At 51.7% G+C, this 20,088-nt stretch overlaps 6 protein-coding genes across 6 annotated transcripts; 4 read left to right on the forward strand and 2 right to left on the reverse strand.

Moving 5' to 3' along the window:
- Window positions 1-1,756: 1,756 nt before the first annotated feature.
- On the forward strand, window positions 1,757-2,336 carry MIND_00488900 (CxC2 domain-containing protein; the record flags this gene model as incomplete). The annotated part of the gene is made up of 2 exons (XM_037361688.1): window positions 1,757-2,112; window positions 2,159-2,336. 2 exons carry the CDS (start codon window positions 1,757-1,759, stop codon window positions 2,334-2,336), a joined length of 534 nt encoding a protein of 177 aa, XP_037221980.1.
- A 564-nt stretch (window positions 2,337-2,900) lies between these two features.
- On the forward strand, window positions 2,901-4,132 carry MIND_00489000 (CxC2 domain-containing protein; the record flags this gene model as incomplete). The annotated part of the gene is made up of 4 exons (XM_037361689.1): window positions 2,901-2,976; window positions 3,021-3,203; window positions 3,255-3,396; window positions 3,442-4,132. 4 exons carry the CDS (start codon window positions 2,901-2,903, stop codon window positions 4,130-4,132), a joined length of 1,092 nt encoding a protein of 363 aa, XP_037221981.1.
- Window positions 4,133-4,199: 67 nt separating this feature from the next.
- MIND_00489100 (CxC2 domain-containing protein) lies at window positions 4,200-4,532 on the forward strand (the record flags this gene model as incomplete). Its single annotated transcript, XM_037361690.1, has 1 exon — window positions 4,200-4,532. The coding sequence occupies one exon, from the start codon at window positions 4,200-4,202 to the stop codon at window positions 4,530-4,532; it is 333 nt and encodes a 110-aa protein (XP_037221982.1).
- Window positions 4,533-15,273: 10,741 nt separating this feature from the next.
- On the reverse strand, window positions 15,274-16,372 carry MIND_00489200 (uncharacterized protein; the record flags this gene model as incomplete). Its single annotated transcript, XM_037361691.1, has 4 exons — window positions 15,274-15,458; window positions 15,508-15,752; window positions 15,797-16,000; window positions 16,050-16,372. The coding sequence occupies 4 exons, from the start codon at window positions 16,370-16,372 to the stop codon at window positions 15,274-15,276; spliced, it is 957 nt and encodes a 318-aa protein (XP_037221983.1).
- Window positions 16,373-16,725: 353 nt separating this feature from the next.
- MIND_00489300 (U6 snRNA-associated Sm-like protein LSm1) lies at window positions 16,726-17,282 on the forward strand (the record flags this gene model as incomplete). Its single annotated transcript, XM_037361692.1, has 4 exons — window positions 16,726-16,780; window positions 16,825-16,893; window positions 16,945-17,060; window positions 17,109-17,282. 4 exons carry the CDS (start codon window positions 16,726-16,728, stop codon window positions 17,280-17,282), a joined length of 414 nt encoding a protein of 137 aa, XP_037221984.1.
- Window positions 17,283-17,382: 100 nt separating this feature from the next.
- MIND_00489400 (PHD-type domain-containing protein) lies at window positions 17,383-19,673 on the reverse strand (the record flags this gene model as incomplete). Its single annotated transcript, XM_037361693.1, has 3 exons — window positions 17,383-18,179; window positions 18,231-18,615; window positions 18,663-19,673. 3 exons carry the CDS (start codon window positions 19,671-19,673, stop codon window positions 17,383-17,385), a joined length of 2,193 nt encoding a protein of 730 aa, XP_037221985.1.
- Window positions 19,674-20,088: the final 415 nt, after the last annotated feature.

Here is a 20,088-nt window from a genome sequence, read left to right on the forward strand (position 1 = left end):
CAGCAACAAGGAAGAGAGTGTTCAATGTCGTCGTCGCTCGCTCGCTCGCACAACTTGAGCACGGTGAGAATGTGCTTGCAGCCAACTGTCAGACATGAGAAACGAACAGTGTTCAGCGTGTACCTTCGCAACACGATCCAGACTGAGAAAATGGCAGAATCGTGACCTTGGTGCGATGAAGTCTGATGAGGTGTGACGATACGTGACGATGTGACGACTCGTGATGACGATGTGACGACTTCGGAAGCGGTCCCTTCCGATTGTTAGTTCGTTCCTTGACACTGCGAGCTGTTGGCGAGCTGTATCCACCAGCCGTGACGGTTTACACAGTACTTTAAAGCCCTTTCGCGAAACTCTCGAACGTTGCGAGCTGTATCCACCAGCCGTGACGGTTTACACAGTACTTTAAAGCCCTTTCGCGAAACTCTCGAACGTTGCGAGCTGTATCCACCAGCCGTGACGGTTTACACTGTACTTCAGACGCCGCGAGGTGCCCCCTTCCGACCAACTTCTTTGAAACGATGCGAATCTACCAGCCGCAGTCGCATGTCCTGCACAAGATCCACGAAACACCAAGAAACCTTCAACTTGGGAGAGCGGCAAGTTCTTGGCTTATGGGAGCAATGCGATCCTCATTTTTGGACAGTTATGAAAATGTGGATTGGACTGCGGGATGGGCCTTGTCCGATGAGACGGGCAGTCTCTATGACTGCCATTATCTTCACATAGCGCCCGACGCGGGAGGTCAAGGAATCAACCCGACCTGAACTTCCCCCAACTTCGCCAGCCAAGGTTGACGCAGAGTAGCCTGTAATTACTTATGGACCAAAAGAAATAATTGTCGTGAAATAAATGGACAGCGCATCAAGTTGATGCCTCCATCTTTTCGCATGCCTCGACTCCCCAACGTTGTGCGACACACATATTTTGACGACGCCGCTGAGGAGGAATTCAACCACCTACAAGTTCATTATTCTCTGGATGGACAGCGCGTGCTGAGCCAGCAGACAAATCCATCGCCTAAAAAAAAGGCTCGCCTTAATCAAGAGGTCATTGAAACTCAACCTGAACTCGCTGACTGGATGCCATTCCCAGATGCGCAACTGGAGGACGTAAGAGAGCTGGTGGATACTGTGTCGTCGTTGGAGATTCAACTGGAAGAAGAATCGACATTGAAGAGAAAACGTTATGCATCGGTCGGTTGATACTACGACTTTATACAGAAGCTCATTCCCTTAGGACGATCCTATGGCAATGTGGCAACCACTGACGGCTCTCTTTCTGGAGGAAATGCTACGAAGAGACGGTCTCGGAAACCCTAACGCATGCCAAGAATGTGTGAATTGTCAAGCCAATCATATGGAGGAGACGGGGCTCCGTTTTTTCGCTGCAAGCAATGTGGGGACGGACTCCATTGTGAGACCTGTGTGGAAGCCGCTCATCAGAAATTGCCGCTCCATGAATTGCAGGTATTTATTTCTTCACCGATTTTGTTACTTGTTTACCTAGCTTGTTTAGGAATGGACGGGTCACTTCTGGACGAAGGCCTCCTTGTTTTATGCCGGACCCATCCAGCATGGAGCTCGTGGTTTGGCGGGCTGTTATCAACTTGGTCATGACGGTGCCCCATGCCCATTCCCCAGTAACCGTCGACCGTTGGTGGTCATCGATGTCAATGGCATTTTTACTTTGGACGTGCAGTACTGTGGCTGCGTGAATCCGTTCGGATTCGACCCCGTCAGACAATTGCTTCGAAATGCGTGGTATCCGGCCACGACAACAAACCCTGCGACCTGTGCAACCTTCAACGTTTTGGAGACATTTCGCTTCCTGCGCTCCATCGCAAAACATCAATGTCCAAGACTATGTGCGCACGTTGGAGAAGTTGACGGATTCAACCGGACTGGAAAAGGTCCCAGATCGTCGCGTTGCTTTCGGTCGAATGGCTCGACAATACAGCTATCTTAAAATGATGAAGCGTGGAGGTCGCGGGCATGAAGCCAATGGAATTGTAACTACGCCGCCAGGGGCGTTGGCTGTGCGTTGCTGGGCATGCCCAGATGCTTCTCGTAACTTGCCTTCCGGATGGGACAAGGTTCCGGAGTCGAAGGCGTGAGTAGCTATTTAATCAAACTATTCTTGACCAACAAATGTGCAGATACTTGTATAAGCTCATGTTGGCATTCGATGCCAATTTCCGCCTGAAGAACAAGCTTCGTGCTGGAGAACGCATGGATCCGGCGTTGACCGATGGCTTGGGATACTTCGTACGATCTGGACCATATAAAGAACATATCAAAACGCTCGTTGACGAAAAAGATATCAGTGCGCTCTAGTCGAATCTATTCCATGTTAATGCGATACTTCAGGTCCAGGCTTGTGCTGCGTTTGCTGCTCTTTTGCAGAAGGAGACCAAATTGACCACTGGCCTGAGAGTTTCTGGCGTAGTTGGTTGTGTCTGTGCACGGCACGGCCTCGCACGTCGTCGAGGGATGGGAGACCTTCAACGTGGAGAACGGCAAGTTGCTTGATGCCAGGAACAACTTGGATACTAACTCTTTGTGCCAGCTATGGAAACGTGGATTGGACCGTGCTATCAACTCTGTCAGACGAGGAAGTTCTGTGGGTCTTGCTTGCATACGACATCGTATGTCACTGGCAAGTATACTTTCCTGAGCGTCGCACGAATGAAGACAACGGGCGTGGATATCGAAGAGATATTCACCGGTGGACCGTATTCGCCTGCAATACGGACTGCCGGTCTGGCATGCTGAAGCTCATGACCCCAAATGTCGAATTCAGTTTGCGCTTAGGTACTTGTTGGGTGTTGGAAAGACGGATGGGGAAAGCACCGGCGTTTGTGGAGCCTACTCAATCCCGCAAGTTGGTCGACAAAGGAAATGGGAGAAGGCGCCCGTCATGATGTCCTGGAGGACAAGATCGACCTGATTAATTTTGAGAAAAACAGGAGCATGGGTCAGTTAAGGTTTCTTTGAGAGTTTAAGCTCACTATTTGCAAGGGCGGACACTTGCAAGACGTTTGATTGTCGCTGTAGCAGAGCGTCAAAGGCAGGGCATTGAATTCCAGGAGCTGGACGACAGCGTTCCTAAAAAAAAACGACGTGAATGGGCCAAGATGATGGATGCCTGGTATAAGGATAACACCCAGACGAATCCATTTGAAGTCCAGGGTGGGAAGCTCGGTATGCATGACGTTGAATACCTGTTGTAGCATTGATGACCTGTCTCGACAGCCGGGCCTAGTGAACGCGAAATAAGTGAAGAGTTGAAACGAGCTGAGGTGGAAGATGCACGAGCCGGAATCAAACCTTTGCTGGAAGGTAAAATGACCATAACAGCGTTCATCAGAGCGGGTATGCAGCTTCAGGCCATCCAGTATGTCAAAGTCTTCATTCCACACACTCTATTCACTATCCCCAGGCGTCGTATACGGACTGCTCTGAAGGCAAAAAAGTCAGCAGATCAAGCGAGCCAGATACAAGAATTACGTCTATCTCTGATCAAACAAATGCGCACCTTCGAAAAACTTCAACTAACTTACATGCCTGGGGTTCAGGGTCTTACGACGCAGCGGTATAAATTGGACGCGGAGGACGCGCAACCGGAAAACGCAAAGCTTTATCTTCCGTCACAGTTAACCGCGGAAGAGTGTCGACAAGTCAGCATGGCGGACTTGATTGAGACCGAAGCGAAATTGCGTCGGGGACAGTGTGCAGATGCACTGGCTGCCTTACGAGGGAGGCTTCATTCGGCAACACATGATTTGGTTTTCGGGGAAAACATGGTGGGGCAACGTGCAAGAACGCGCTCCGTCACTCTAATGGCTCGGATGGAAGAAGGTGTAACGAAGGCCGCTGCCAAATATACTGAAGGCTACGAGGCTCTCGTTCACCTCAAAGGCAAACGTTACGCTCCCGAGTTTCAAAAATTGGACAAGGCCCATTTGAACACTCGTATCGAAATCGAGAGTGACGAAGATGCAGCAAGAAGCTTACGAACAGCAGACGGATCGCGACCTACGAGAGAGGAGACTGCTGCAAAAAAAGAAGAAAACCAAGACGGCGCCAATTTCCTGGATTTGGGCAGCAGGCGGGCAGGCCGACGGGGTTGAACTTCATGACTGTGAGTAACTATGGCTTGTTGACCATTTGCTTTCGGTTGAACGTGGTATCATAGCTATGCGTGTCGAGTGGGCAAAAGCACGTGCACGGAAGGAACGCTGGAACGAGGAGGTTGAATTGTTGCGAGAGGAGATGAAGCGGGTCATGCGATCATTGAAGTGGGAGGCTTCAGAATGGCAAAAACGAGCCGACGAAGTTCGTTCAGACGTTGATGGAACGACGGCGGCTGGAATCCGAGCTTATGCGCTGCGTAACGTGTACCTGCATACTGAATTTATAGTGCGCTTTCGAGAGGAGTGGGACAAAACAATGGGAGCTGCTGTCCGTCATTGGGCAGCAGAGGAGGAGCGGGAAATATTAGAGGGAACATTTATGGCAGAGGGAATGTAGAGAACAATGTTAAAATTGTATGATTCGGACCAAATCAGTCGTAATGATGATATCAAAGCTGCAGGATAAAGCGGAGTTCGGAGATCAGCGGCAAGGAAGCACGGAAACGGGTGGGGTTTGAGTGTTGTCAGAGACCTGGCAACACACACAGGGATGATGGAATCGGATTTTCTGGCAGTTCCCGGGGATGATTGAAACAGGCTACAGCCACGGGTGCCGCAAGGGAGTCGTACAATACCATGGATTATTAGGCTTGACGGTGCCAGACGAGTGGCAAATGTCACGGCTAAACGCAGCCTTTTCTGGGCCCCTCGCGGTTGTGCTGGGAAGCAGCATAGTCAACATCGTGAACGACAACAACAATCTGCGAAGCGAGTACTTGGGTCTTCATACGGAATCAGTTGTCTTGGATGCAAGTTGTCTTAACGTCCTCTATGAGCTTACACTAATCGATCCTAGTTAAATCGTCTCTTGAAATATCGCAGTTCTCCACAGACGCTCATCTCGCACATGGAAGCTGTGATCTGGAACCTGACATGGGACTCCGTCCAGGGAAAATTCCATCCCGCCCTGATCTTCTCAGAGCTGCAGAAGTCGAAGCACTGGTCCCATCTCCGTAGACTGTGGCGAGCGGTGATGCACACGAATCGAATATCCGACGTGCAAGAAAAGGCTTGGTTCGGTCTTGAGGTGGAGGAAATGCCGGACAATGACACAGATCTGCCAGAAGTAGGAGTCTCAGTTCCCGTCAAACGCTCCATAGATTTGGTGGACGGCAGTAGCGACGAACCTCCTGCTAAGCATATTCACCAGGATGATCCACCCGTTCAGCCTGGAGGCGTTGCGCCTATGGAAGTGGATATCGCTGATAATCCAAGCGGACCACTGAACCACTCTGGTTCCGATTTACATGAGGACACTGGCAAGTCCGTGCCTGACGGGGAGAATGCAGGTGATAAACTGGACGGCAGCTCGGAGAGCGTCCTACCTGTAGGCGTTACGCCGATGGAACTGGATAGGTCTGATAAGCCCAGCGAAGTTGACAGCAGACCTGTTCCCGATGAGGAGAATCCCGACGGACAAGGCAGACCTGTTCCCGACGGTGAGAATCCGAACGGACAAGACAGACCTGTTCCCGATGAGGAGAATCCCAACGGACAAGACAATCCCGACACCAGACCTGTTCCCGACGGTGAGAAGGGAGGTGAAAAACCGGACGGACAAGACAACCCTGACAGCGATAAACCGGACGGACAAGTAAATCCCAATCCCAACGGCAGTCCCGATGATCCCCCCTCTACACAGCCGCCCGCCAGTCCTCCCAAACCTCCCAAACTGCCCAAACCGCCCAAACCGCCCAAACCGCCCAAACCTGAACCTGGGAAACCGAAACCTGGGAAACCCAAGCCAGGCGGCAAGGGCAAATCCAAAGGTAAATCCAAGGGACGCGGGGGAGAAGAGGACCCAGATTCTGAACCCGACGTAGAATCTGAGGAGGATGAGGAGAAAAAAGTACTCACCATACAAATTGGAGACTTTGAATTCATCGCTGAGCCCTATAATTTCCAAACGGATGACTCTGCCCCGATATTCGCCGTATATCCTCGACCACCCTTGCAGACTGTTGAGTCAAGAAGTTCCAGGGCTCTCAGGTTCCACAAGGAAAAGGGTGGCCTGAGGGATGTGGAGGAAGTCAAGCGTTGGCAGCGACTAGAGGTCCAACGCTCGACCAAACAAACTCAAATCGACAAGTTGAAGCTTGAGATTGAAGCCGAGGAACAGGAACTCGAGCAACTGCAGCAAGCCGAGACGAAGCTCACTGCCAAGAAGCGTACGCGAATCAACAAGCTGACAAAGGAGATACCTCAGAAAGAGCAACAGCTAGAGTCGTTCCAAGTGGCAAATGACAAGCTGATTACACTCATGGCCCGTCTACCTGTAAGTACTTGCTTTTCCAGCACAGTTTGCGCTGCTAACCTGGATCAGAAGCCATTTCTGGACGAACCCGTACAGGTCAGATTACAACTTCCGAATAGTTCGGGGTATTGTGCAGACGACAATACCACTCTGTATGATTGGCACGCCCGGACCCCCGAGGTAAGTTTTTCAGCTATTAATCGTCACTCGGAGACTAACTTTTGAGCAAAGGAAGCAGAACTACTAGAGGAACTCCTCAGAAATGCCCCTCAAGGCCTAGATGTCGACGGAATGAAAAAGCCGTTGCATCTTCTCGCGTCTGCCCGCTCCCAAGACCTTCCCAAGGAAGCGCGCAGATCAGAGCTATTTGTCATAGCTTTCAAGGACCTGGAGTCCTTGTCGGATGAATGTATCTTACAGATATTCGCCGACCGTTCGATACTGGTAGTAGAGGGTCCGGATGAGAATGACCCCCGGTTTAAAAGGATGCTGGAGCGGCTGACTTCACTCGAGGCGATCGTTGATATCCAAGGTGCGTGCTGGGTAGTATTCAGCACTCTGAGTTGCTAAACTTTTATGTACAGACAACCGTTACATCCAAAGCGGCCTCACAGGGATGTTTGCGGACCGCATCGGTCGTCTGATTCCCTGCCCGGCTTTCCAAAACGGGACGCCTCGCCTAAATGCGCTGTCTAATCCCATGCCTCACGAGGAAATTGCTTATCCTGCCAAATTTAGGGCACTAAGCAGCCACGTCGACGCTCTCATCCAAACGAGTCACATTCCAGAGCTGTCTCCCGTGGATCTTCCCAGGAACGCATTGAACTGGTTCATCGCGGGCAACGCGGGAACGAAAAGTGATCAACACATGGACGTAATGGGTAGTACCCTTATTCACGTCGCCACTGGAGAAAAAATCTGGGCAATCGCCAATGACGTATGTCCCTTGACAGACGAGCTAATGGCGGAGCCGGATAATGAGGAACCAAACTCGAGTACACTCAAGTGGTGGTCGTCACAGTTCTTGCACAATTGGCACTGTGACCAGCCAAATAAAGGCCAGTACTGCATGGAATTCGTAGTGTTGCGTCGGAATTCCTTCCTGTAAGGGGTCTCTTCTGTTTTAATCACAGCATGCTGACGATCTAATTTTCTAGTTTCATGCGACCATGTATCCACCACTACGTTCTGGGATCAGAAGATACCGTGGCGACGGGATATCACGCGTTCCCCATCTCTTGTGTCGACCGTCTGGTGGCTGCGGAGTTGCATCAAGTTTTCAGCAACTACTTGGCCACCAATGTGGAGAATTCTGAAGCCGACTGGCTCTTGTGTCGTCTTCTGATACGCCAACTAAACGCCCAATTACAAGCGAACCTGGAACCCATCGACGTCCTGAATCTCACAGACAACGAGAACTTGCGCAAGTTGATGACCCTCATCGCTTACAACGTTCTAATGCCCGCCCTCAATCGCGAGGCTTATGAGATTGAGGACGCAGACGGCGCCCTCCCCATTCATCTGCCCAGATTCAACGAGTTGGAATATGTCTGGCGGAAAATATGGGAGTTTCAACGCCTGGTGGACGCCACAGAGGGCGTTTGTTCTGGTATTCATCCCAACGACAATTTTCGCAAAGTTCTGCTGGTAAATATTTTTATCTTATAGCTCAGCTCTTTCTGACTGGAGTAGGAGGTGACTATGCAGATGTGTTGCTACTGCGTGCGCTATCGGGAAGACCCACCAGACGCTAGGCAGCGTTTTGGAGGATTCACCAAGAAACGTCTCTGCAAATACCTAATTCAGATGTTCAACGCGTTCGTCCAAGTGGGAGACGGCACGCCTTTACGGAAATGTGTCGTTAAAACCAACTTTAACACAGAGAAAGAGCTCAACGATTGTCTGGCCAAGAAGGACAAGACCTACGAGAGAGTCGTGTTCTGGACTAAAAAGGACAAACAGGACAAACCGCTTCTCGTATTTCATTGCCAAATCACGTCCGAAGACGTAGCATCTCACGCAGCGACAAATAGCTAGGTATGTAGTATACATATATAGATAGCCAACACCTGTACCGTCAGGGCTAACACGAACTTTCTCGTTCAAAGGAGCCAGTGAAACCGCACGTGACTGTCAGGTTAAAGAGAACCGACGCGCTTCACGTGACTGTGACCCTCTCTTCCAATGGCCCACACAAGCGACGACCCGTCCCCACGTACACAACTGGCCACGTCTCTCCAGACTCTAGTTGACGAGTTCTCTCCCAGTGTCTGGAGTCGTATCAGTAACCAAGAACACGCTAAACGCGTCGCGCGGCTCTTGACCGCGCCCGCATCGACTCCTGCGACCCCTCCCCCTTTGCCACGCTATCCGAGCAGCCCCAACATTGCTGCTTCGCTCGAAGCTATTGCGGAGATGAATGCTGGACACGTGCAAGCTGTGGTTGCGCGGTCAGATCGTCTCCAAACCCTCGTCAGCAGTGTCGGTCAAACGCTGGGACTGCGCAAGCCCGCGTCGCGCACGGAGTCTCAGAGAGAAAATGTGAGGAGATTCTGTATTCCTCAAGGCCGTATGGCTTATTTTTTTCTTGCCAGAGTGAATCGCCTCTCGTCAAGAAAATGTTTGCCGAGTACAAAGCCAAAGCCGCCTTGGATCCAGTTACGATTGCGGATTATGAAAAATTCTTGAATCGGGGATTTGATTTGGATTTGAAAAAGGAAGATCGAGAGGTAGCGGCATGGGCCAGAGCTAGCAGAGGATACGCTCCACCCATTGACGATGGAGATGATCGCGAATGGCGCAGCATTTGGGTGAGTGAGGATTTGTGTACTTGGACAAGCATCTAATTGCTTTCCTTTAGCTCAACACGATGAAAGAAGTGCTTCCACTCGAGATGACTCGTGATGAAACTGTCGAGGAGTTGCCTGCCCATCAACCTTCTAACAATTTGAACGACTTTTCCCAGATGCACAAACTAGAAAAGGTGAGAACAAAACAGTTTGCAGGCGCCTCCCTTGTTTACTGCCCTTTGTCAGATCCTGAAATCTCAGAGTGAAGTCCAAGGCGTCCAGATCTTGTTTGATCATATGGTTTCCGCCACTCTCGCAATCGATTTCGCTCATGAACACTCTCGTCGCTCCGAAGACCAAAAACGCGAATTCACCAAACGTCGCTACATTTTGGAACATGAATCTTCTCATTTTGCCGACATCTCTGATGACTACGACAAGTGCCAGGAAAAGATTCGTAAGGAGCTTGATGATCACTACTCGTCGTGGAAAGCGCGGGTCCATGGCAAGGAGATTACCACCCGCAATCGCATTTTGGACGCCTTCCACGCTGTCTGTCCTTTCTCTGTTCCTCCCCCCAGATTGACCCTAAACGAAAAATTCTAGCTCGGACCTCAAATTCTTCTTGATCCCGCCTTTTCTATCACCAAGATGCACTACGTCTCGTCCAGCTATCCCCATTTTGTGGCCAAGGCGATCGAGCATGTACCTAACACTGTGGACGAGCTTCTCATGGACAACGATCATCCGCGCACTCAAGGAGTATCGGCATTTCCTCGAGGGCGCCGCGCATCCGGTCGAGATCTGGACTGACCATAAGAATTTGGAGTATTTCCGAAAGGCACAGCACCTTAATCGTCGGCAAGCCCGATGGTCGTTGTACCTTTCTAGGTTTGACTTCACGCTGCACCACGTCCCAGGTCGCCAGATGGGCCGCCCCGACGCTCTCTCTCGTCGGCCTGACCACGGCATCTCCGAGGACAACTCGGATGTTACCCTCTTACGCCCGAACTGTTCCATGTTCGCGCTTGAGGCCGTCACCGTCTCTGGGCCTGGCTCCGAACTTGTCCGCGACATCAAGGAAGCACTATCCGGTGAGCCTGACCTAGAGGAGCCCGTCGCGCTTGCGGCCCGGCAACTCTTGAAGGTCCGAGGTCAAGTTCGGGGCCCCCGCTCATCACGTTCGGACGAGTGGGCCGCCTCCGGCGACCTCCTGTACTTCCGCGGCAAGGGGCAAGGTTGTAGTCCCCAAAGACAAGGACCTAAGGAGGCGCATCATCGAGCTCTGCCACGATACGCGAGTCGCCGGACACGCCCGGGCGGTTCAAGACCTTAGAGTTGGTTTCGCGCAACTACTGGTGGCCGCAGATGTCTCGCCATATCGGACGCTACGTCGCGACCTGCGACTTATGCTGCCGCACAAAGGCCCTCCGAAGGCTTCCGCATGGAGAGCTGCATCCGACTGAAGTCCCGCCTGAACGTTGGCACACTGTCACTGTAGACTTCATTGTCGAGGCTGCCCGAGGCCCATGGGTATGACGCGGTTATGGTAGTGGTTGGCCGCCCCCCGGGAAGCGTGCCCACTTCACTGAGTGCCATACAACATAAGACGGGTCGGAGCTGCCCGCTTGTACTATCGGAACGTCTGGAGGCACCACGGAACCCCCGAGAAGTACATTTCGGACCGTGGCTCGCAGTTCATTGCTGACTCCACGCGCGAACTCTGGCGCGTAATTGGCGTCAAACCGGCTACCTCCACGGCTTACCACCCGCAAACCGACGGACAAACCGAGCGCGTTAACCAAGAGCTCGAGCAGTACATCCGGATCTTCACCAACTACCAACAAGACGACTGGGGACGAGCTTATCCCTGCCGCTGAGTTCGCCTATAACAACCACGTTCACTCCTCCACTCAACAGGTACCCTTTATGACTGACACTGGTCGGCCTCCCGAATGGGTTTCGAGCCAGGCGCCCGCTCAGAGTTGGAGTCGGTGAACGAGTTTCGCGATCGGATAGCAAACGGCGTCTCCGAGGCAAAGGCCGCCTCGTTAAAGCCAAAGACGAGTATAAACGGTACTACGATCGGAAACGTTCGGACGCTCCGAATATTCAAGTTGGTGATAAGGTTTGGTTGGACGCCTCTGACATTAGAACGACTTGGCCCTCCGAGAAGTTCTCCCACAAGCGCCTTGGACCGTTCAAGGTGCTCGCAGAGGTTAGCAAAGGTGCCTACAAGCTCGACCCCCCCCGTTACTCCAAGCTCCACCCTGTCTTCCCCGTTGTTAAGCTCAAGCCTGCTCAGGACGACCCCTTCGATGGACGACCCGGCTTACGACGAACCGCCCCCGAACTAGAGGACGGAGTTCCCGAATGGGAAGTCGAGGAAATCTTGGATGCCAGGATAAGGTATAAGCGTCTTAACTATTTCGTCAGGTGGAAAGGCTACAATGCTTCACACGACTCGTGGGTCCGGTTCGACCGTGTCTTTGCGCCAGACAAGATTGCGGACTTCTATCGGAGATACCGGGTAAACCACGGCACATCGCCTCAGCAACCTTCGACTCGCTGCTCTTCCGTATTATACGCCGGGACGCCGCATTCAAAGGGGGGTGATGTCAGGGGAACCCCCGCTTCGGCCTCCTTCGGACCCCGAACGCATCCGAGGCGCATCCGACCGGCGCCCCCTCGGACGCTCCGACCCACCCCGACCATCGTCCACGGCCTCCTCGCCCCGCACAATCACCGATCCGTCAAGACCCTCCCAACGATCACCTTGGGACAGAGCCTGCGACGCCGCTCAGGCCTTCTGCACTCTACGTCGGCAGTTACGGACGACCAGTATATAGTTGGCGCCCTAGCAGGCGGACCCTTAGAGTTTCTTCTCTTTGGATCCTCCCCTGCTAGGTCGGTCCCTTCGTGTATTTCCTGTAGTCTTATTCACTCTTTGGATCCTTCCCTGCTAGGCTTTCGTCGGAGTCTCCAGGGTTGCCCTTACAGTGTGCGGAATCACATGACTAACGGGGTCTGTCGCTACGACAGAGGTAATGTATTTCTTAGTATGTACAATAATTCTTTTACTATTGTGCTACCCACTGCTGAGATATCAAGTACTTTTAACGCAAACTCCTTCTGCTTCCGATAGATCTGAAGTGGTGCTCTAACAAACCGAATGTCCTGTGTCCACCCCCCAGAATTCCTCAAGAGTGCCTTTCCTTGCTTTGCGTTGTGGATCTGTTGCTGATACCATGATTCACAATTCCGTGTCCAGTATCCAATATTCAAACCACACGTTGAGAATGCACCAGGTAAGGGCCACCACGACACAAACTTGGCTTGGTGCTTTCCGGTTATGCGATCTTGTTGCTCTATAAACACAAGTCAATATGTTGTAGCTGTCAAGCAAAATAGAAAACAAACCCATTTCAATCCAATATGTTCCACAAATCAGGTCTTCTTCTTCCGGTGTTAGGCAATGGTAGTACAGAGCATGATCACTATCTGGAAGACAGATTCGTGCATCTGCAGACTGGATATCAACACCATCAGACATCACCATCGATTCGGGATATTCTAATATCTGACGCGCAATGCGGGCAATGATCCCACCTCGGTAGAGAGCAAGCATACCCCGAGGAGAACGTAGAAAGTCGTTGCGTCGGTGTTCATAATGATCGAATTCAACTGGATGAGGCCGATAGTCTTCCTTGCGAGAACCCAAACTCTGCACGAATGGGCGAGGAGGGTACCAGTATCGTGGAGCGTATCCTTCAACAGCAAGGTGGAATTGTACTCCGAGCTCCACCAAACAACCAATGATATCCTCGATGTCATTTGAACCAGTTCGCAAGACAAAGGTGACAATCACAGCATCAAAAACAACAATTTTGTGAATGCTCTTCGACCCTTGCTTGTACGGTTCGAGAACAAAAAACGTCTTGCTCATATCTCGGGCAATCGGTTTGTCGTATATACTTGACATTGATTCCACGTCCGGGCCAGACATCGGAGTCGGGATTGCGAAGGTCATATAATGATTCGGGAACATCTTGCAATGACTCAGCCTTTAGAAGGGCATATATAAGAGAGCCCTGGCATTGTCTTTTGGAGGTTTGGCGGTGTCATCTCCAAGAGCCTTGAGAGACTTGTTCACGTCAAGCAAATCTCCGATAGCTGTGGATGACTCTATCAGACCAAACCAGGGAAGAAGCGGTTAGTGATCATTAACAGGGGCCCCAGGGAATTCTTCCTGCTTGTGTATGGCATTATCATACTCGGGTATGTCTTCTTCATGTCCACCATTCTTGCTGTAATACTCTGTGATATTCTCAAAAGCTTTTGCTGGCTCTGCAAAGATATCACGGATATGCTGAGGAAGCTCGGGAAGAGGTGGGAGACTTTGTCTTTCATCTGGCTTCAGAGCAGTAGTGGGGGGGAAGAAGACGCTATGGTTGGGGTCATTGAGGTCATCTTCAAGCTCGTCTAGATAGCGAGGGGAGACTTCAGTCGGAGCCAAAGGCTCACATAGATCCCACTCTTGTCAGAATGTATCGTATCGACGTTGCTTGGGATGGAAATCGTACCAAATATCACTCGCTTCGCCACGAGTTAGAGGTTTACGAATGAAGAATTTATCATCGTCCGTGTCTTCCCATACAAACACCTGGCCCTTCTTGGGAGGGTCTATAGCCTTCAATGCTGCCTTCTCGCGATCAATTCGGCTCTGTATTGCCTTGACGTTTTTGGCGTTTTTCTGCTGAGACGCTAAAGTCCGCTGGTTCTTCTTCTCTCTACGAGCGAAAAACTCGATGTAGGTTTCATCAGGCTTTTGTCCACTCCCTGGGATAACCGGAGGATGTGAGCGGGTGATGACTGGGCCCTTGTAGTCCCAATTGTGCAAGACCCCATGAATACGAATATTTGGGTTAACATACACCCATTCCATGAACGAGCTCTTCTGAACATGCTCAAGATCCGTCTTGTCAATGTAAAAATGCAACGATTTGATTGGAGCCGACAGTAGAAACAATTGGAGTGTCGACAGTGAGAAGGAAATAAACAGCGGTACACGAATTCGGTACTTGAAGATGAGCTCTAGCATCCATTCCAAAACTAAAGAAAAGAGAATGAGAAAGACAGGAAGGAGGAGGAGGAAGTGGGTAACTGCCCTGATTTCATCCTAGTGGTCACGTGTTTTCGAAAGTAGGGCAGAATCCGGGCACCCATCAAATTAATATTGCCCTGCCTGGCCTCTTCTAAGCACAAGAGACTGACCTCAATCACATGACGAACGGGGACCAGTGCTACCAACCAGATAAGAGCAAGTAACTTTAATAGATGTCTGGTACAGCAGTATATTACATAGCTTCTATATTTGTATTACCCAGCGCTGTGATCTAAGATACTCTATACTAAATTGTCTATGATGGTCATAGATGTGCGGTGTAGTACTGCCAAACCGTATATCCTTTCTCCACTTCCCGTGGTTTTTCAACTTGATGTTGACCTGTTTAGCTTTGTATAGATGTGATTGATACCAGCTCTCGCAGTTCTGCATCCAATACCCAATGAACAAAAGGGAGGGAGGTAGAGGAGCAGGCAGTTTGATGGCTGCCCGCATTTTGTCCTAGTGGTCACATGTTTTTGAAAGGAGGGCAGAACCCGGGCAGAGCACTAACGACAGTGGAATAAGTACATTACTATATACAATCGTACATCTGTAATCCAACCTCCCAACGGTTAGCAGTCCGAGCATCCCGCACGGCCTTCTCTTTGCGGGACGCAGCCCTTTCAAACTCCTCGTTGGACCAACAGCCGTTGTCCACCCATCGGAATAGACCCCCTGCGGTATACTGAATGAACGAGCTGCGTGTCTCGTTGGCTTGGATGGGGAGATTCGAGTGGTGGATGGCGGCAGAGGGAATGAGGATGGTGGAGCCAGGAGGGAAGCGGATAACCAGCCGCATCTCCCAGAGAATGAGATGTCCGCCAAGGTTCGGGTTGAACTTCCCCATAGCCGTAATGGCGCACCAGCCCTAGGCGAGGTTGCCAAAGTCAAGGTGGCGACAGGACACCGCCGTCTTGAAGTTGATCGTGCATGCAGCAAAGATGCTGCGTTTGAATGGCCAGCCCTGTCGGAGGCTGGGCTTCCAAAGAAGAAGCGCTGTTTGCATGGCTAGGTAGTATTCGTAGAGCTTTGGCGCCCATAGAGCCATAAGTGCTAAGGGATCAGATTAGTAGGTCAACGGTCAGGTAAAAATAATACATACCTGCAGGGGAGAAGGAGCTACGCACGGTCTGTCCGCCTCCGTGGGAAACCCTACGCGCTACGGCTGCAAAGGGACGAGCAGCCCGGCGGTGCTCTCGCTTTTCGTCAGAGACGTTGAGCTCTTTATGTTGGCGCTCAACCTCGGCGTTGGCGCGTTTGCATAGGTCGTCCCAGCCACGGTCACGGGGTTTGCCACCGAGAAGGCCATAGACTCGGCCTTCAGAGTCCAGAAGCGGTATCGTTTTTCTAATAATCATTAGCTGAGGCAAATAGAAACTTATAGCACGTACTCTCCATCCCAGGGAACTTCACTAAAGCCGCTGCACCCAATTTCAGCGAGCTGCTCGCTGCTCAAGGTCTTGGCCACCATCCCATAGCCAGGCGCTGCAGCGGAGGCACCCTTCTCGGACGCGTTTGTAGAGGCGCCAGTATTGTGAGCAAAAACCGCGTTTCTGTCTCCAATGAAGGCGGGTTTGGGTCGGTCGCGTCGGGCTCTGTAGCAATCGCGTGTGGCAGCGCAGCCAGTCGCCGTTTCTTGCAGACTTGCTTGAGCACAACGCGTTCAGCATCAGCCAATCCATCGCCTTCTGCCGCCCGCGCACGTTTCTGAGCTCGACGCTTGTTGGATTTGGCAGTCCTTGAGAGGGAGGGAGGAGGGGTAGGCGGTATTGGTGGCTCATAGGCGGGGAAGTCCTGGGGGTAATCGGGCTCGTTGAAGGCGAGACAGCGTCCGGATCGACGACCGTCTGGCCTGTCTCGTGAGAGTCCTCCTCAAGGGATGCGGCGGGCGGTGCCGACTGCAGGTTGTAGTCGGCTGACCCAGTTTGTATGCGCGAAACTCTTTGCCTGAGCGCAGAGAGCGCCATACCTCAAACGTGTCAGTCAACAGGCTTGGATGCAGGCAACCCAAGGCCAGGCAGCCCAGACAGGCCACACGCAGGATCCAAAGGCGAATCGCCTTGCCTCCCGAACAATCCATCTGCGAGCAATTTAGGTTTTTCCCAACATTAGCCAAGCCTGTCCCTTTTCCAAAAAAAAATCTGGAAAAACTGTCAGCTTGTTATAGTTTCCGGCCCTCCAGCTCAATAGAGCGCATACAGCCCTGAGTTCAAAATGGCAGAGGATTAGTTTGTTATTGAAAAATGGTCATGCAGTGGAAGGTCAATCACCGTCAATGTGACAGTTGGTGTAACACGATGATCTAACTTTCACTTTCACGATGGATTCGCTAATACCGTTCACGACGTCTGGGTCTCTTGTGGATTGTGTGGACCGTACGTCTGCACCGCCGTCCACGCCAGTTTCTTGAGCGATGCAGGGAAGATGCTCGTCGTTCTACGCGACGGCCGCAAACTGCATGGCGTGTTGCGCTCGTATGACCAGTTTGGTGAGGCTTACCCCCCGACTACCCACTGCTTTATCTGAGCACCGCCGACAGCCAACCTCGTTCTAGAAGATACTGTAGAGCGGATATACCACGCCGGCGCATTCGCTGAAAAATGGCATGGACTGTTTCTGATTCGCGGTGAGAATGTGGTGTTGCTGGGCGAAATTGTGTGTTGGCCAACCTCCCCATGCGACTACTTGCTCACACAGTTCTAGGACCTCGACCTAGAAGACGACGTGCCAATAGGGCAGCAAGTAGAGTGGGTCGCCCTCGAGCCATACCACAAGACAGACGTGGAGACTAAAAAACAACGGGAAGACGCCAAGGCTCAGATTCTGTACGACAAGAAAGGGTTTTGCAAGGAAGGAGGGGAGGGGGATGGTTATTGATAAGTAAAAGATTTGCTACATCAAGAGTATGTGATACAGAAACTTGAACAAAACACAGCAAACATCGACAGCAAGCGCACAAAAAATAAACGAGCATCTATCAAGCTGGATTCTTTCTTTTCTTCCCTTTCTTGTTCCCGTTGGCCAGTTTGGGTGGTTGGAGCGCTGCAGGGAGCAGGCACGACCGATTAAAAGGCTCGACAATATCTTCAATTCGTTTCCGCAGCTCCCGCTCTCGAGTGGTCAGTCGGTGAAGGGCCTCCTCCTTGTTCTCTTTCTCCTTTGCAACCTCCCGTGCACGAATGACTTGCCATCCTGAATGCCGCTCGCAGCCATCGCTCTCAAGACACCACCACTCCTCTTGCTCTCCCTGCTTCTCGTAACTTTCCAATACCTCTTCTCCAGAGTCGCCCCATTCGTCTTCTCCATAAAGTAATCGCTGGTCCCAACCACACTGGCCTTCAGTTTGGAGCGCGCGTTCAGTTGCAAGATCGACCAGTCGTTCTCGCCATAGAATGATATCCATCCCTTGTCGAAGTTGCTCGCGTTGGGCTACAACCTCGGCAAGCACATGATTAAGATTCGCCTCTTCCCGTTCCACTCGTCCGATAGATGGTTTGACCCTTGTACAGTCGTTGCCTTCATGGACGGTTACTACTGCCTCGCGTTTCTGGGCGTTCTTGACGCTCTCCCACAGTAGCTCTTTCTTGCCGCCGTTCTTCGCAAACTGCTCGATGCGTGCCTTCATGCTGTTGTAACCACACTCGGGAGAGCAATACTTGGAGAGAGCACCTTGGGATGGTTTATGACACGCCTTGGACGAATCGGGTTCTGGATGATCCAACCCATTGCGACAACGTTGTTTGTATGTTGTCTTGAGCGAAAGTTGAGGGTTCTCTGTTGATTCGGTTAGCCACATGCACTCAGTAGGCGCCAAATCAAACACACTGGAGATGCATGGTGGACAAAAGAACTGGTCAACGAGGTCGACCACAAGTTCCGGCATTTCAACGCATGTTGTGTGGTACCATTCGTCGCACTTGTCGCAGGCAATCATAAATCGATCCTCGTCGTACACAGTCTTGCAAATGCAGTATAACTTGTCGTCTTCTGGAAGTGGCGTTGGGTCCTCCTCCTCTTCTTCGTGTTTCTCTGACCCATCTGGACCGACTGAGCCACCCGGCATTGCTGAATTTGAACGTGAACGAGAGCCTGGGGCTGTGGCAGAGCCACTCTTTCGTGATATCGCTGACGGTTTAGCTTTATCGGCAACTTTGGTTTTCGGTTTGGGTGCTGCTTTCGTTCGTGGCTTGGCAGGAGCTTTGGGCTTGGGCTGCGAGATATAAATGACTAAGACCAGTTGAAAGGATGTCAACATACCTTTGGTGGGTCTTTCTTTTTCTTAGCCACGACTGTTGATGCTGGCGGTGGCATCGAGCCGCGGTCTGGGAGTGAAGAGGCAGGAGAGGCATGTCGGGAATGGGATGTTTGTTTGTTGTCGACCGAAGGTACGCGACTGACACTGTGTGGCCCATCAACAAGACTGAGCAACTCATCGTCAACGTCAATGTCCATTTTGTGATCATTCGGGCCGGGATCGACATCCATCTTGTCGCCTGTCTCCTTCTTTGGTTCGTCTGAAATCTGACCAAGCAGCCAGTCATGGGCCTCGTCATCCTTTTCCTTCGGTGGTCGCTGCTGTTGGTGTTTGCGCTGGCGGTTTGTTTCAGGGGAGCGGGAAGCGTGTGACTTTTTTGGCTTTCTGTCGTCAACATATTCGTCTTGACCGCGTTCTGGAAGATGGATGACGGTGTATTCTGCCCGTGCCGTGGGAATCGGATCGGGCGAGGGGGGTGGTGGAGTTCTCGCACTAGGAAGGACGGACGGTCCGAAGTCGGTCACGCGGGACTGGAAGCCGAATGGGGAAACGGTCGACGATGAGGAAGAGCTTGGGCGTGGCTGGAAGACGGGGGTGGGCTCAGGATTGAGAATGCTGCGGTCCCCAGTGTGTCTGAGTGACATGGGGGGTGTGTTATGTTGGGGCATGGCAACGTCAGAAGGTCTCCGCTTCTTGTATGGTGGTTCAACGATAACGGGAGAAACGGGTCGTTCGTTGTCCCAATAACGACGTGATTGTGGTTCATAGCGAGACGACGCCTTTGCTGAATACGGTGGGGAGAAGGGGTCGGATCGTCTAAGTGAAGCTGCTTGGGCCAAGGCATCCAACGCCTGAGCTTCAGCAGAGGGTGGTGGTCGGGGGTGGGAAGGGCCATACTTTCGGACAGCAAGATGGGGAGCAAGCACAACCGTCTCCGGTATTATGTGGTCGGCATTGCGCTCTGGGGGGTCGTCGGCACAAAGAAGGGAAGAGATGTCAAGTCTTCGGGACATGAAGGTCGGGGTCAAGGAGAAGTAGTAAGAAGCAAAACATCAATCAACAAAATGTATGAACCCAAAAAAAAAATTAAAGTGGAGTTGTAGAACACGGCATTGCGGCGACGATCCTGCAGCTACCACGAAGGGCAAGCCAAACCTCACACACCGCACCCAAGCCGCATCCAGAAATTTTCCTTCTCTCATTCCGCTACGGTCTCCAGGTCATCGACCCACTCCATCCCAAAAAGGCGGGCGAGTCGTCGAAGAGATGCTTTTTTGGACTGAAACGCGTATTAGTGTACTGCCTCGCGGAGTAGATATGAAGAAGACGAACATGTTGGTTTTGCGTTAACGAGCAAATGATCGACCTGCGGCTTATATAGCCTGATTCGGCAGGCCGTGATGGCCGAGTGAGATAGTGTGACACCGG

This window comes from Mycena indigotica (genome assembly GCF_014461135.1).
Source record: "Mycena indigotica strain 171206Taipei chromosome Unknown Mind.scaff0004, whole genome shotgun sequence".
Taxonomy (NCBI): domain Eukaryota; kingdom Fungi; phylum Basidiomycota; class Agaricomycetes; order Agaricales; family Mycenaceae; genus Mycena; species Mycena indigotica.